The sequence below is a fragment of the Suricata suricatta genome, chromosome 13 (assembly GCF_006229205.1).
Source record: "Suricata suricatta isolate VVHF042 chromosome 13, meerkat_22Aug2017_6uvM2_HiC, whole genome shotgun sequence".
Taxonomy (NCBI): domain Eukaryota; kingdom Metazoa; phylum Chordata; class Mammalia; order Carnivora; family Herpestidae; genus Suricata; species Suricata suricatta.
This window is the reverse complement of record NC_043712.1, coordinates 42,469,894-42,481,989: the sequence shown is the minus strand read 5'-3', so window position 1 is coordinate 42,481,989 and position 12,096 is coordinate 42,469,894. Positions and strand designations below refer to the sequence as shown.

The following is a 12,096-nucleotide window of genomic DNA, read 5'->3' as shown; positions in this document are numbered from 1 at the left end:
ATATGGCCATTTGTAGCAAAGTGGATGGACCTTGAGGGTGTCATGCTAAGCGAAATAAGTCAGGCAGAGAAGGATAGATACCATATGTTTGCATTCATAGGTCTAACAGGAGAGACCTGGCAGGGGACCATGGGGAGAGGAAGGGGGAAAGAGAGTGGGGGAGAGTGAGGGACACAGATCAAGGGAGACTACTGAATACTGAAGGTGAACCATGGACTGAAGGGGGGGAGGGGGAGGGGGTGATGGTCATGGTGGGGGGCACTTGTGTGGAGAAGCACTGGGTGTTATATGGAAACCAATTTGACAATAAACTATTATTAAAAAAAAAGATAAGTGTGCTCTTAATCTCTTTCCCCTATTTCACTCATATTCCCACCAACTCTCCTCTGGTAACCATCTGTTTGTTTCCTACAATGAAGAGTCTGTTTTTTGTTTTGTCTCTTTTTTCCCCCTTTATTCATTTGTTTTTTAAATTCCACATATAAATGACATTATATGGTATTTGTCTTTCTCTGACCAGCTTACTTCACTTAACATTATACTCTCTAGTTTTATTCCTGTTGTTGCAAATGGCAAGATTTCATTCTTTTTGATGGCTGAGAAATATTCCTTTGTGTATGCAGTAAAACCTTGGTTTGCAAGCATAATTCATTCCAAAAACATGCTTGAAATCCAAAGTACTTGTATATCAAAGTCAATTCCACAACCCCAAAATTTAATATAAATATGATTACAATTCTGTAATTTGATACAAAATAATAAGGAAAATAAAAAATGTGGAGATAAAGAAACAAATTAACCTGCACTACCTTTGAAAACCTCTGTGGCTGGTGTGAGGGAGACGAGAGAGGAGGGTTATTAATTTCACTATCACTAATGGAATCACTGCTATCTATTCGCTCAATGGAATTTGTTTTCTGCGTGGGGGCCATTGTAGATGCTTGCCTGATGTTGACTATGGTACACTACTAATAAATTCTTGTCATATACTGTATTTAATGTAACTGGCAATAAGGTAGCTGAGGAAGTATCTGCAGGTAGCCTGACCTAAAATGAAGCAAAACATTCCTAAGTGTATTCTTGTATGGAAAAGCAAAGGACTGTTCATAGGTGCTTAGAAATGACAAAAAATACACTAGAGCCAGTTGTGGACACCTTCCAATATTCTGAGAAGTCACTGATTTCTGCCAAACACCATGGCCTGAGATTGAGCATCTGAGCATGGGAGATGATCACCCACAATCCCGCAGAGAGAGAGAGAGAGAGAGAGAGAGAGAACACCATTGGCTCAGTTGTAATCATGTGATGTTTAGTGTCCTGTATGACTCATATTGCAAAGCATCACTTGCTTATCAAGATAAAATTTATTAGAAATGTTGAAATGTTTGCTCCCCTTGTGGAACACTCCCAAAACAGTTACTTTGCAATCCAAGGTTTTACTGTATATACCACATCTTCTTTATCCATTCATCTGTCTTTGGGCATTTGGGCTGTTTCCATAACTTGGCTATTGTAGATAATGCTGCTGTAAACAGCAGGTTGCATGTATCCCTTTGAATTAGTGTTTTTGTATTCTTAGGATAAATACCCAGTAGTGCAACTACTAAATCATAGAATAGGTCTTTTTTTAAATTTTTGAGGAAATTCTATATTGTCTTCCACAGTAGCTGTACCAGTTTGCATTCCCAGCTACAGTGCACAAGTGTTTTCACCAATACTTGTTATTCCTTGAGTTTTTTAAAAAAAATTTTTTAATGTTTATTTTGGAGATAGAAAGAGAGAGAGAGGCAGAGTGCAAGTGGGGGAAGGACAGAGAGTGGCAGAGACACACGCTTCAGGCTCTGAGCTATCAACACAGAGCCCAATGCGGGGCTCGAACTCACAAACTTTGAGATCATGACTTAAGCCAAAGTCAGACACTTAACTGACTGGGACACCCAGGTGCCCCATTCCTTGAGGTTTTGATATTAGCCCTTCTGACAGGTGTGAGGTGATATCTCATTGTGGTTTTGATTTGTATTTCCTTGATGATAAGTGATATTGTACAACTTTGTCATGTGTCTGTTGGCTGTCTGTATGTCTTCTTTGGAGAAACATCTGTTGATGTCTTCTTATTTTTTAATCAGATTATTATTATGATTTTTTGTGTTGAGTTGTATAAGTTCTTTATATATCTTGGATACTAATCCTTTATCTGATAGATCATTTGCAAATATCTTCTCCCATAGCACCTTTTAGTTTTGTTGGTTGTTTGCTTTCCTGTGCAGAGCCTTTTTATTTTAATGTAATTCAAATAGTTTATTTTTACTTTTGTTTCCCTAGCCTCAGGAGACATATCTAAAAAGAGGCTGTTATGTCTGATATCAGAGAAATTACTGCTTATGCTCCCTTATTGGATTTTTATGGCTTCACATCTCACATTCAGGTCTTTAATGAATTTTGAATTTATTTTTGTGTATGGTGTAAGAAAGTGGTCCAGTTTCATTCATGCATGTTGCTATCCAATTTTATCAGCACCATTTGTTGAAAAGACTGCAGACTATCTTTTTCCCATGGCATATTCTTGCCTTCTTTGTTGAAGATTAATTGACCATATAATTGTATTTCTGGGCTTTCTATTCTGTTCCATTGATCTATGCGGCTATTTTTCTGTGACTGTTTTTAAAGAAAAATATTTCTATCTCTTGTTTTTTGAGTCATTATTCAGAGCAATACTGGATACAAGAAAATTGAAGCACAGAAACAATAAACATTTTCAGTGTACCACAATGCAATTTAATAAGCAAATGTTACTGTGAAAGATTAGATGATGGGCTGTATAGCACACCAAAAATAGAATGAGAAAAATGACATTTTAGGATATTGTTGTGCCTCCACTGTGATGGGCAATCATTTGTTAACTTGGAGGGTTCATGTCATGATGTAAACTAAGTAAGACATATTTTAGGCAAATATTGAGAAGTGTTTGCAAAGTCTTTGCTAAAGAAAAATAGTACCAATTCCTAGAATATAAGAGATGTGTGAAATTCAACATGCAAACTTAGCTATAGCAAACTTAATTTTGATGACAGAAGTGTAGTGAACTCAGTACTGAATTTGAGCAGAGCCCTTCAGACTAGGCTTGTGGTGAAATAGCTCGATATCAGTCCCCAGCAGAACTTAGAGAAGACTGTGCAGTGATAGAGGAGAAGATGGGAGGTCCTGGAGCTGATACTGGTGTGAGACCAGATGCGTCCGTCTTTTGGCCATTTTTCTGAGGAAAGCGTCCCGGGTAGCAGATTCCTCTGTGGCATCAGCTATGTGACTGTAGTCACACCTTTCAGTGTCAGTGGCTGAACTCTTTCAAGAAGCCACAGGCGGCAGCTGTACCCATTGCATTAGGGCTCCCACTCCTTTATTCTCTTTGAAAGGCTGAGTGCATGGGGCACCTCGGTGGCTCAGTCGGTTAAGCGGTCAACTCTTGGTTTTGGCTCAGGTCATGAGCTCATGGTTCAGTTCATAGGATCGAGCCCCACTTTGGGCTCTGTGGTGACAATGTGGAGCCTGCTTGGGATTCTTTCTCCCTCTCTCTCCCTCTCTCTCTGCCCCTCTCTCACTTACTTGCATGTGTGTGCATGCATGTCCCACCCCCTCAAAATAAATACATTTCTTAAAAACCAAAAAAGTAATAATTTACAACAAAAAGAAAGATTAATTGTGGCTGTTGTTTTTGTCTCTGTTCTTAAAGCTTTTTTTAAACCCATGTTTTCCCCCCAGCATTGTGGAATGGCATCACATTTCCTATTAGTACAAAAAAGAGAGAAAGAGAGAATGCATTGCCTGGATGCAGTCCAAGGAGATTTGAGGTAGATGTAGGGACCAATGATTAGAGACTTGAATATTTTCATGTGGCTCTTGAATTCCTTCCAAATGCGTCTTTTTAAGAGAAGAGGAATTACATTTACTTTTTACATTTAATTTTTATGTGTAGGTATTATTCAAATGGTTCAAAAGCCAGCATATATGAGTACATGGTGAAAGCCCCCCCTCTTATACTGTCCCCCAACCACACCACTCTCCTCTAATGGATCTCTCTTATTCTTAGTTTCATGTATTACCTTCCAGAATTTCTTCAGGCATACACAGACAAGTATAAATATGTGCCCTTGTTTTGGGAAAACTAAAATAAGATTTTTAAGATCCATGCCAGGAATCTGGTAGTTATTTCTTCTCATTCCCAAAGCTCATATGCAAAATCCTTGTGATGCTTTATTGTAAATGCCATTTCAAAGGACAGAGAACTCACTGGGGGGAGAGAGCGTCCTGTCACTGGCATGCTGAGGAAGGGTAGGAAAGTGTTGCCAAGTCTGGATGCTTGCAGTACATAATCTCCCTTTTCGTCACTGAAAGTAAGGGGAAAGATCTGGGAGGAACAAATGGAAAAAGAAACCAGATCCATACCCAGAAAGAATTTACAGATGAAGTATGGCTGTCTCTTCAAATCAACTGCTTTCTCTATTATTTCCTAAAGTCATTAACGAAAGCACAGCCAGTGCCAGTGCAGTTCAGTGAGTTCAGAGCAGATCCCTCAGTGTTGGCAAGTCACTCAGCTGGTCCTAGAAATGAGGGTGGACTGAACTGGAGCTGAAAGAATTACAGTGTTTCCTTCCTCTGATGACTCTCTCAGGGGACATGCCTGGAATGAGTGAGCACGGAAGATGAGGTGGTGTTCACGCTGAGGCACAGCTGGATATACATGTGGAAGAGGGGGCTGTGCTGGTGTTATTTTTGGAGGCTGTAATTCCACTGCTAGTTTTCCTAGCTTACCCTCTCTTACATTTTCCTTATCCCAACACATCTGTTCTCTGGAGATCTTAAAGTTACCATCAAGGCTTACAGCAAGATAAATGCTACAGGGTCAGGCTTGGAAACGCATTCTAGGCAAAATTTTCTCCCTCAATCCCATGTATTGAGTTAACATTACAAGAAAAGAAATACAGCTCTCATTCCCATTTACCTTAAGAACTTCACTCTGGCGTTCTTCCTAATTGATTAGATAAAAATGTAACTCTCAACAGACTCATTCTCAGAACATCACTGCATACACCCAACATTGGCAGTTGCCATGAGAAAAAATTGTATGAGGACATCATGGCAGATATAATGCTTGGCACAAGAAGATGATCAAAAAAGTTCTCATAAATGAATGCTGGTCAGCCCCCATTTCTCAGCAATGATTGATCACCTCTCTGTGACATTTTATAAAAATTGTAGCATTTACTTTTTCCTTTTAAACTCAATTCTCAACACAGCATTTTAAGTATGGGCAGGCAAGGAAGTCAGTTTAGACTCAGAAGAGTATTTTCATTTTTAACTTCATTATTCTAAAAGTGGGAATGGTGAATTTGAATCAGACAGATCTGGAATAAAATTTGCCCATCCTTCCATTCACTCACCTACTCATCCAACAAATATTTATTAATCCTTTATGTAAAGGGACTAGGCAGGGTATTCCTATATATGTCAATATGAGCAGAACAGTTTCAATCCTTGTATTCATGGAACTTAACCATCTAAGAGAAGAGAGAATAAATAAAATAGTCCCAGATTATGGTAACTTTTATGGGGGAAACAAACGGGAGGCTAAGGTGGAGGGTAACAGAATGACAGTGTATAGATAGTGTTGGTTAAGTAGGTAGGGAAATTGTCTGTGAGAAAGTTATTTAGGCTGAGACTTTAAGGGTAAGCAGAAGTTAGCAATGCAAGGAGCAGAGCTAGTTGCAGAGATTAGCATGTACAATGTCTTTGAGGTAGGAAAGGGTATGGTGCATCTAAGGAACGGAAAGATCTGTGGGAGTTTGAATTCTAGCTAGGACTTCAATAGCTGTAGCAGATAGAAATGCTACTCAATCTTTTGATCTTCATTTCTTCATACTGAAATATAAGATAATGATGCACAACTCACAGGGTTGTTGGGAGAATTTAATGGGTATTAAAGGAAATAACATGTAGTCTACTTGAATCACTCTACATCCTCATGAAGGTTTCTGAGACTCCAGTTGGTCCTTGTCACCGAATGTGCTTGACCTGTCCAGCCTCCTGATCATTGTATATACCTAGGCATCAACCATCACTTGAATGAGAGGACATTCTCCATCCCTAGTTTTCCGAACTCAGAAAGGGGAGAGAATAGGCACAGATCTCATTTGTTCATCTTAAAAACTTTGGACATCAAAAGAGAAGTAGGGGGAGGGAAGGAAGAGGAGGGACAGAAAGTGAAAAGACAGAATTTTTTTTTTCTAAAATGTGCTTTATCATTTATGGAATAACTTTTAAAGACCAGATAGGATTTACTACCTACATTTGGAGAGGGTTGAGGTTTGGGCCTAGGTGTTCAGAAAACAATAAAGAGAGTTGAAATAGTGGTCATCGTATATCCCATATATAGTGGACACAGTAATTGGTAAATTTGTACTTTATCTCCTTTAATCTTCATCAGAATCCTGCAAGATGGGTCAATTTGTTAGCCTTGTTTTAAAGATGAGGCAAATGAAGCTCAGATGGAAAGGTGGACCTCACCCAGTCCTTCTCTTGTGGGATTTAATATGGAATTGGGCAAGTCTTTGGTAACGAGAGTCTATAAAGCTAGAATGCCATGTGTATAGTGGATATATTGCTTTAGAATGCTATATTGTGGCAGTACCACATTATCATTCCTTTTTTATTTTATTTATTTTTTTTTTGAAAGAAAGAGCAAATGCCTATGTGAACAGGGGAGATGCAGAGGGGGAGAGGGAGGGAGAGAGAATCTTGAGCAGCCTCCATGTCTAGCGTAGGCTCAATCTAATGACCATGAGATCATGTCCTGAGATGAAATCAAGAGTTGAATGCTTAACTGGGCCACCAAGATGCCCCTATCATTAATTTTTAATAATTACTAAAAATTATTAATTATCAATAGTTAGTGACAACAATGCTATTATGAATTTATCTCAACTCAACAAGAATTTGCTGAATTCCTAACTAATGTCACAGACACTCTAGTGGGCGGACATATAACACACAGCTTTGTCTTGGGGATGGAGAATAACTGATAGTTCACTGCAGTTAAGGTGTGCAGTGGAGCAGGAGTGGTGCATAGTGCCTGGGTAATGCCATGGTAAAAAGTTTGGGATCTTGTCCTGTGGGAAAACAGCATTTTAGAAAGACTGCTCCCAAGCTATTTTTAGATAGGGCTTTGTAAGCACCAGTTCATCTGTGGGGTCATGTTAATAACTTTCCTCATAGATTATGTGCTTTCTTCTTAGGAACCGTGGACAGTGCCATGGACCTGATCTTGATCAATTCCCTACCTCTCGTGTCTGATGCGGAAACATCCCTCACCTGCATCGCTACTGGATGGCGCCCCCATGAGCCCATCACAATAGGAAGGGACTTTGAAGCCTTAATGAACCAGCACCAGGATCCACTGGAAGTTACTCAAGATGTGACCAGGGAATGGGCTAAAAAAGTTGTTTGGAAGAGAGAAAAGGCTAGCAAAATTAATGGTGCATATTTCTGTGAAGGGCGAGTTCGAGGAGAAGCAATAAGGATACGAACCATGAAGATGCGCCAGCAAGGTAACATGCCCCTTAGTCGGGGGCAGGTGATGTCTGCTGAGACTCTCACACAGCTTTTGTTTTGGCAGTTGCTTGCTCAGAGATTGGGCATGGGCTGTGTGATTGTGGAGCTTGAAGACCTTGTCTGCCTCTTTCTAGGCATTGCTTGTCTTTAATACATATATAGCATTAGAAATAAAAGAGACTGGCCAGTCTACTTCTTGCACATCCAACCCCTTCACTAGACATTGTGCCTAGGTCATGAGATGAAATGTATTATATTTTGTACTAAGAGCTTCGTGACCCTTATGGAGATAGGAACATGTTACATGTATGTAATATGAAAATCACAGTGATGAAGACAACTGTCCATGCCAAATTATTGGCCATTTTGAGCTTTCTCATTGATCATTTATTTAATTCTTTATTTTGCTTGCCACTGAGTATTCTTCACAGAAGTTAATCTTTTCAGGAGAAAGTGTGGTAGAGAGAAAATATTTTAAGAGGAAACATCTATCAATAACTCAACTTCATCGGTGATTTAGTATATTGGTTTTCTGTTGCCACAATAATGCTGTGTGTCACATGACTACACAGACTACAGTGACATACAACAGTAAGCATGGATAGCTTATGAGTATAAGTCAGTGGGGCTGGTAGGTGGCTCTGCCATTCTAACCCTGGGCTTTCCCACACATGGTTATTGGCTGACTATAGGCTTATTATGCTGGCCTTGGCTGAGCCAGCCTGGCTCTGTTCCATGGGTCTATTGTCCTTTGGCAGGCCAACCTAGGTATATTCTCATGGAGATGGCAGAAGAGCAAAAGAGCAAATGGAAACGCACAAGGCTTCTTGAAACTCAGTCTCAGTAGTATATACTCTCACTTTCATCTCATTGCGTTGCCTAAAGAAAGTCAAACAGCTGAGCCTAAAGTCAGAATGGATGGGCATCACACAACTAAATGGGAAAGATTATGGCGATAGGGAGGGATGAAGAATTGGGTCCCTTTTTGTAGGCAGTATATCGTTCTTGGAAAGAGACAATGATTTCATTCTAAAAGTCAAATTACCACACTACACTCACAGAACACCACAGCTTTGAAGGGAGACATTGAGGGCCTTTTGCAAAGGGCACGGGGGTGGGGGTGAGGGTCATGTATTACTCTTTGCTACCACCTCACAAGGCAGTGATGTGATGGAGACTTTCTCCCAAAGTACAAATGGCCCTAAGCTAAATCTTTAGGCAGATCCTGATGGCAGTTGGAGGAGACAGTGTTGCGAATATTATTCAATGATTCTGTCTTCTTGTCCTAAGGCTCCCAGGCCTAAACAGGCAGGTAGACTTCTGGTACCTTGGTGCTGCCTGCTGGGCAGAAGGTACAGAGTTCCAGCACAGATGACCTCTCCTTGCTCTGACTGGAATAATCTAGCCCCTCAGTCATCAGCCCTTTTTCCTGGGCTGGTCATTCCTTTAATGAATAGTCCTTTCCAAATCTATGTCATCATAACCATGGGGACTGTGGCCTTAGAATGTGTCATTTCATGAGATTATGACTGCGTGAATTCTTCAGGGTTTGATCTGTAATCATAAAACTGATCCAGATAGGACATACTTCTACACATTTCTCTAATTGGTAATTTTGTTGTTGTTGTTGTTGTTGTTGTTTTATATAGGAGTCTACATTGTTTAGACCAGTGTTCCTCAACGTTGAACATTCTTATAAATTATCCATGGGTCTTGGTAAAATGTAGACACTGATTCAGTAGGTCTTTGAGGAGAGTTCTGAGATCATGCATGTCTAACAATGCCCCGGATGATAAGGTGCCTCTGAGTAGCAACAGTGGGGGGGTCAGCCCCTAGCTGGGGTCCACCTGGAAACATTTCTTTGAATTTGCTAACATTGGTAATTAGAAGATTTGAAGGCAGCAAGCTCATTTTCAAGTCGAAAATGATAAAATCGCTATTCATGACAAATGAAGGAAAAGGTTTCTTAGCAAAACTGCAATGTTCACCTTTACATGACACAAGGGTGAGTGGGAAAAGTGAACAGCAGACATTCCCAGGAAGGCAGCTCTCTGGTGAGGGAAGAGAGTTTGAACAAAGGGATGTGAGGTGTGCCAAAGCTATCATGGCTAAAAAGTCAACTCTATTATTTTTTGCATGTGTCATTTGGGATTTGACCTGCCTAAAGAGTTATGTCTCTTTGCTGGTAATTCCACATTCTGAATGAAGATAATCTGAGATTTGTCCCCCAGTGGCTTCATAGGAATGAAATGTGAAGTGCCATTGTGCTCTTTCCGGGTTGGCCTTGGGCTGAACCTGACAGTGTAGAAATAAGAACCTGTAGAGAGTATTAAATCAGAATGTTGGGAGTCCAAGACCAATCACTGCTCCAAACTGACAGTCTAGGCAAGCACAGGTAAAGGAGAACTTAAATTCAGTTACATGAGGCGAAGGCAATCTTGGCCATGGAGAGATGATGCCTTTTAGGCTCCTTTTAGCTGACTTTGAATTCTGTCTCTACCATTTTACCAGCTCTGTGAACTTGGGCAAGTTACTTGGCACTTTTTGGTCTCATTTTTCATCATCTGTGTAATGAATACAATAACAATACCTTCAAAATTGTCTTCAGTTTTAAATAAGATGGTATATACCAAAAGCCAGTTCCCATGAGTGCATTCAAATTAAGCTTTGATTGACACCATAGATGTGTTATTAAAGGCTTGGGTGAAATGAAACATTGTAGAATAAGTTACCTAGTAACGATAGCAGTTTGTAAATGTTGGGAATGGGATTTGAAGCCAAGACTGCAGAGTCTGTATGGATGACCACTGCAAGACCTTGGTGTGTCCCTCTCGCCTACTGTGAACCACTCTCCCCCATTCCGAACACTTGTTTTATAATATAGAACAATTCCAACAGAAACCCTGCAAAGCAGCCCAGGGCAAAGTTGAGTGTAGGATGTGGGTTCAAGCCTGGTTCTGTAACTAAATGGTACGATGCAGGCAAGTTACTTCACTGAAATCATTTTTCCTCATTTGAAAAATACAACGGAGTTAGAGATGTTACCCCATACATTTGAGAATCAAATGAGACCACCAACCTATCTGACTCATTGTAAATGTTCGATAATTATCATAGTTCTGTGGCATAAGCAATAATTGAGGGAGACTGTTTTTCTACTCAATTGTGGAAAAAATTCAATACCATCCATTAACATAATTGGTATACAAAATTTATACAAAACAGAAAAATAGGTAGTATTTTCTTTCCTACATTTGTTTTTTTAATGTTTATTTCTTTATCTTTGAGAGAGTGTTCATGGGTGCATGCATGAGATGGGGAGAGGCAGAGGGAGGGAAAGAAAGAATCCCAAGCAGTGGGTTGGTGAACCCACGAACTGTGAGATCATGACCTGAGTTGAAATCATGAATCAGATACTTAAGTGACTGAACCACTGAGGTGCCCCCCTACCTTGTAAAAACAACATCTCAGGCTGTTGAACGGATTCTGTATCTTTTGCTGACCCTCCAGTAGCTGAAATATGGTGCAAGGAAAGTGATATCCTTTATGGTGAATCAGGAAAATCTCTACAATGGTGTCTTCTTGATACTATTAATTCCCTAGTAAAACATCATGAGATCTCAGAGGTGCCTGCCCAGGGACACAACAGGATAGGGTAAACATCCATGTATTCCTGCTCGCTGCTGACTCGTGCATCTGGGGAGGAAGTGGAAAATCCATTTGAGATGTGCCAAAACATGCTTAAATTGGCTCGCACACCGCAATGGCCAAACTGTTTTTATCAATGGCATCATGCAAAAAAATCAAAAGCAATTTGTTCAAACCTCCCTGTTGATTTCATTTGGGGATAGGGAGGCATAAGTGATGTTTGAAACATTTTCACATCCAAGCGGCTGTCTCAGAGTGTTCCCTTGGGAGGAAGTATAGGTTATTTCCTTCCTATTTTTCATTTGAGAAATAGCCTTACTTTAAGAACAGCAAACTGTCCAAACGTGATTTGTGAGGTTGATAGAAGCCATTTGTATCTAAATAGCACAAATGCATGTCTTAAAAGCATAAAGAAAATAGGAGAATTTGAGATCCAATCCATTCATTTATTCTTTCGTTCTACAAGTGTTCTTAGGCCTCTGTTTGTGTCACGCATGGGAGATACAGCAATGGTAACATGTCCTGAGTATTTACCTGCCTGATATTGCCCTAGTAGCTTTATATACATTACTATGTAATTTAGTCTTTACCAAGCATGTATTTGGTGAGGACTATGATGGTTCTGTATGAATAGATGAGGCCTTTGCTTACTGTAACTTAGATGCATTCACACACCTAGTGTCCAGTGTTGGACCTAGAAAGGATAACCCAGGCTGACCCCAGAAGTCAGGCCCTAACTAACACCTTGTGCTGCCTTCCAAAACAGATGTGACCTTGTATCCTGGAGGGCTCAGTCTAGCAGAGGGGCTGTGCCGTCAGGGGGTTGCAAGGGGGGAAGTGCAGGGC

At 40.2% G+C, this 12,096-nt stretch overlaps 1 protein-coding gene across 2 annotated transcripts in view; it reads left to right on the top strand.

Annotated features, from left to right (window-relative positions):
- TEK (TEK receptor tyrosine kinase) overlaps window positions 1-12,096 on the top strand; it is a 103,700-nt gene that overhangs the window by 37,314 nt on the left and 54,290 nt on the right. For both annotated transcript variants that reach the window (XM_029920923.1, XM_029920922.1), the window contains exon 2: window positions 7,287-7,598. In XM_029920923.1, coding sequence (XP_029776783.1) covers window positions 7,287-7,598 — 312 coding nt within the window. The remainder of the gene's footprint in view (window positions 1-7,286; window positions 7,599-12,096) is intronic.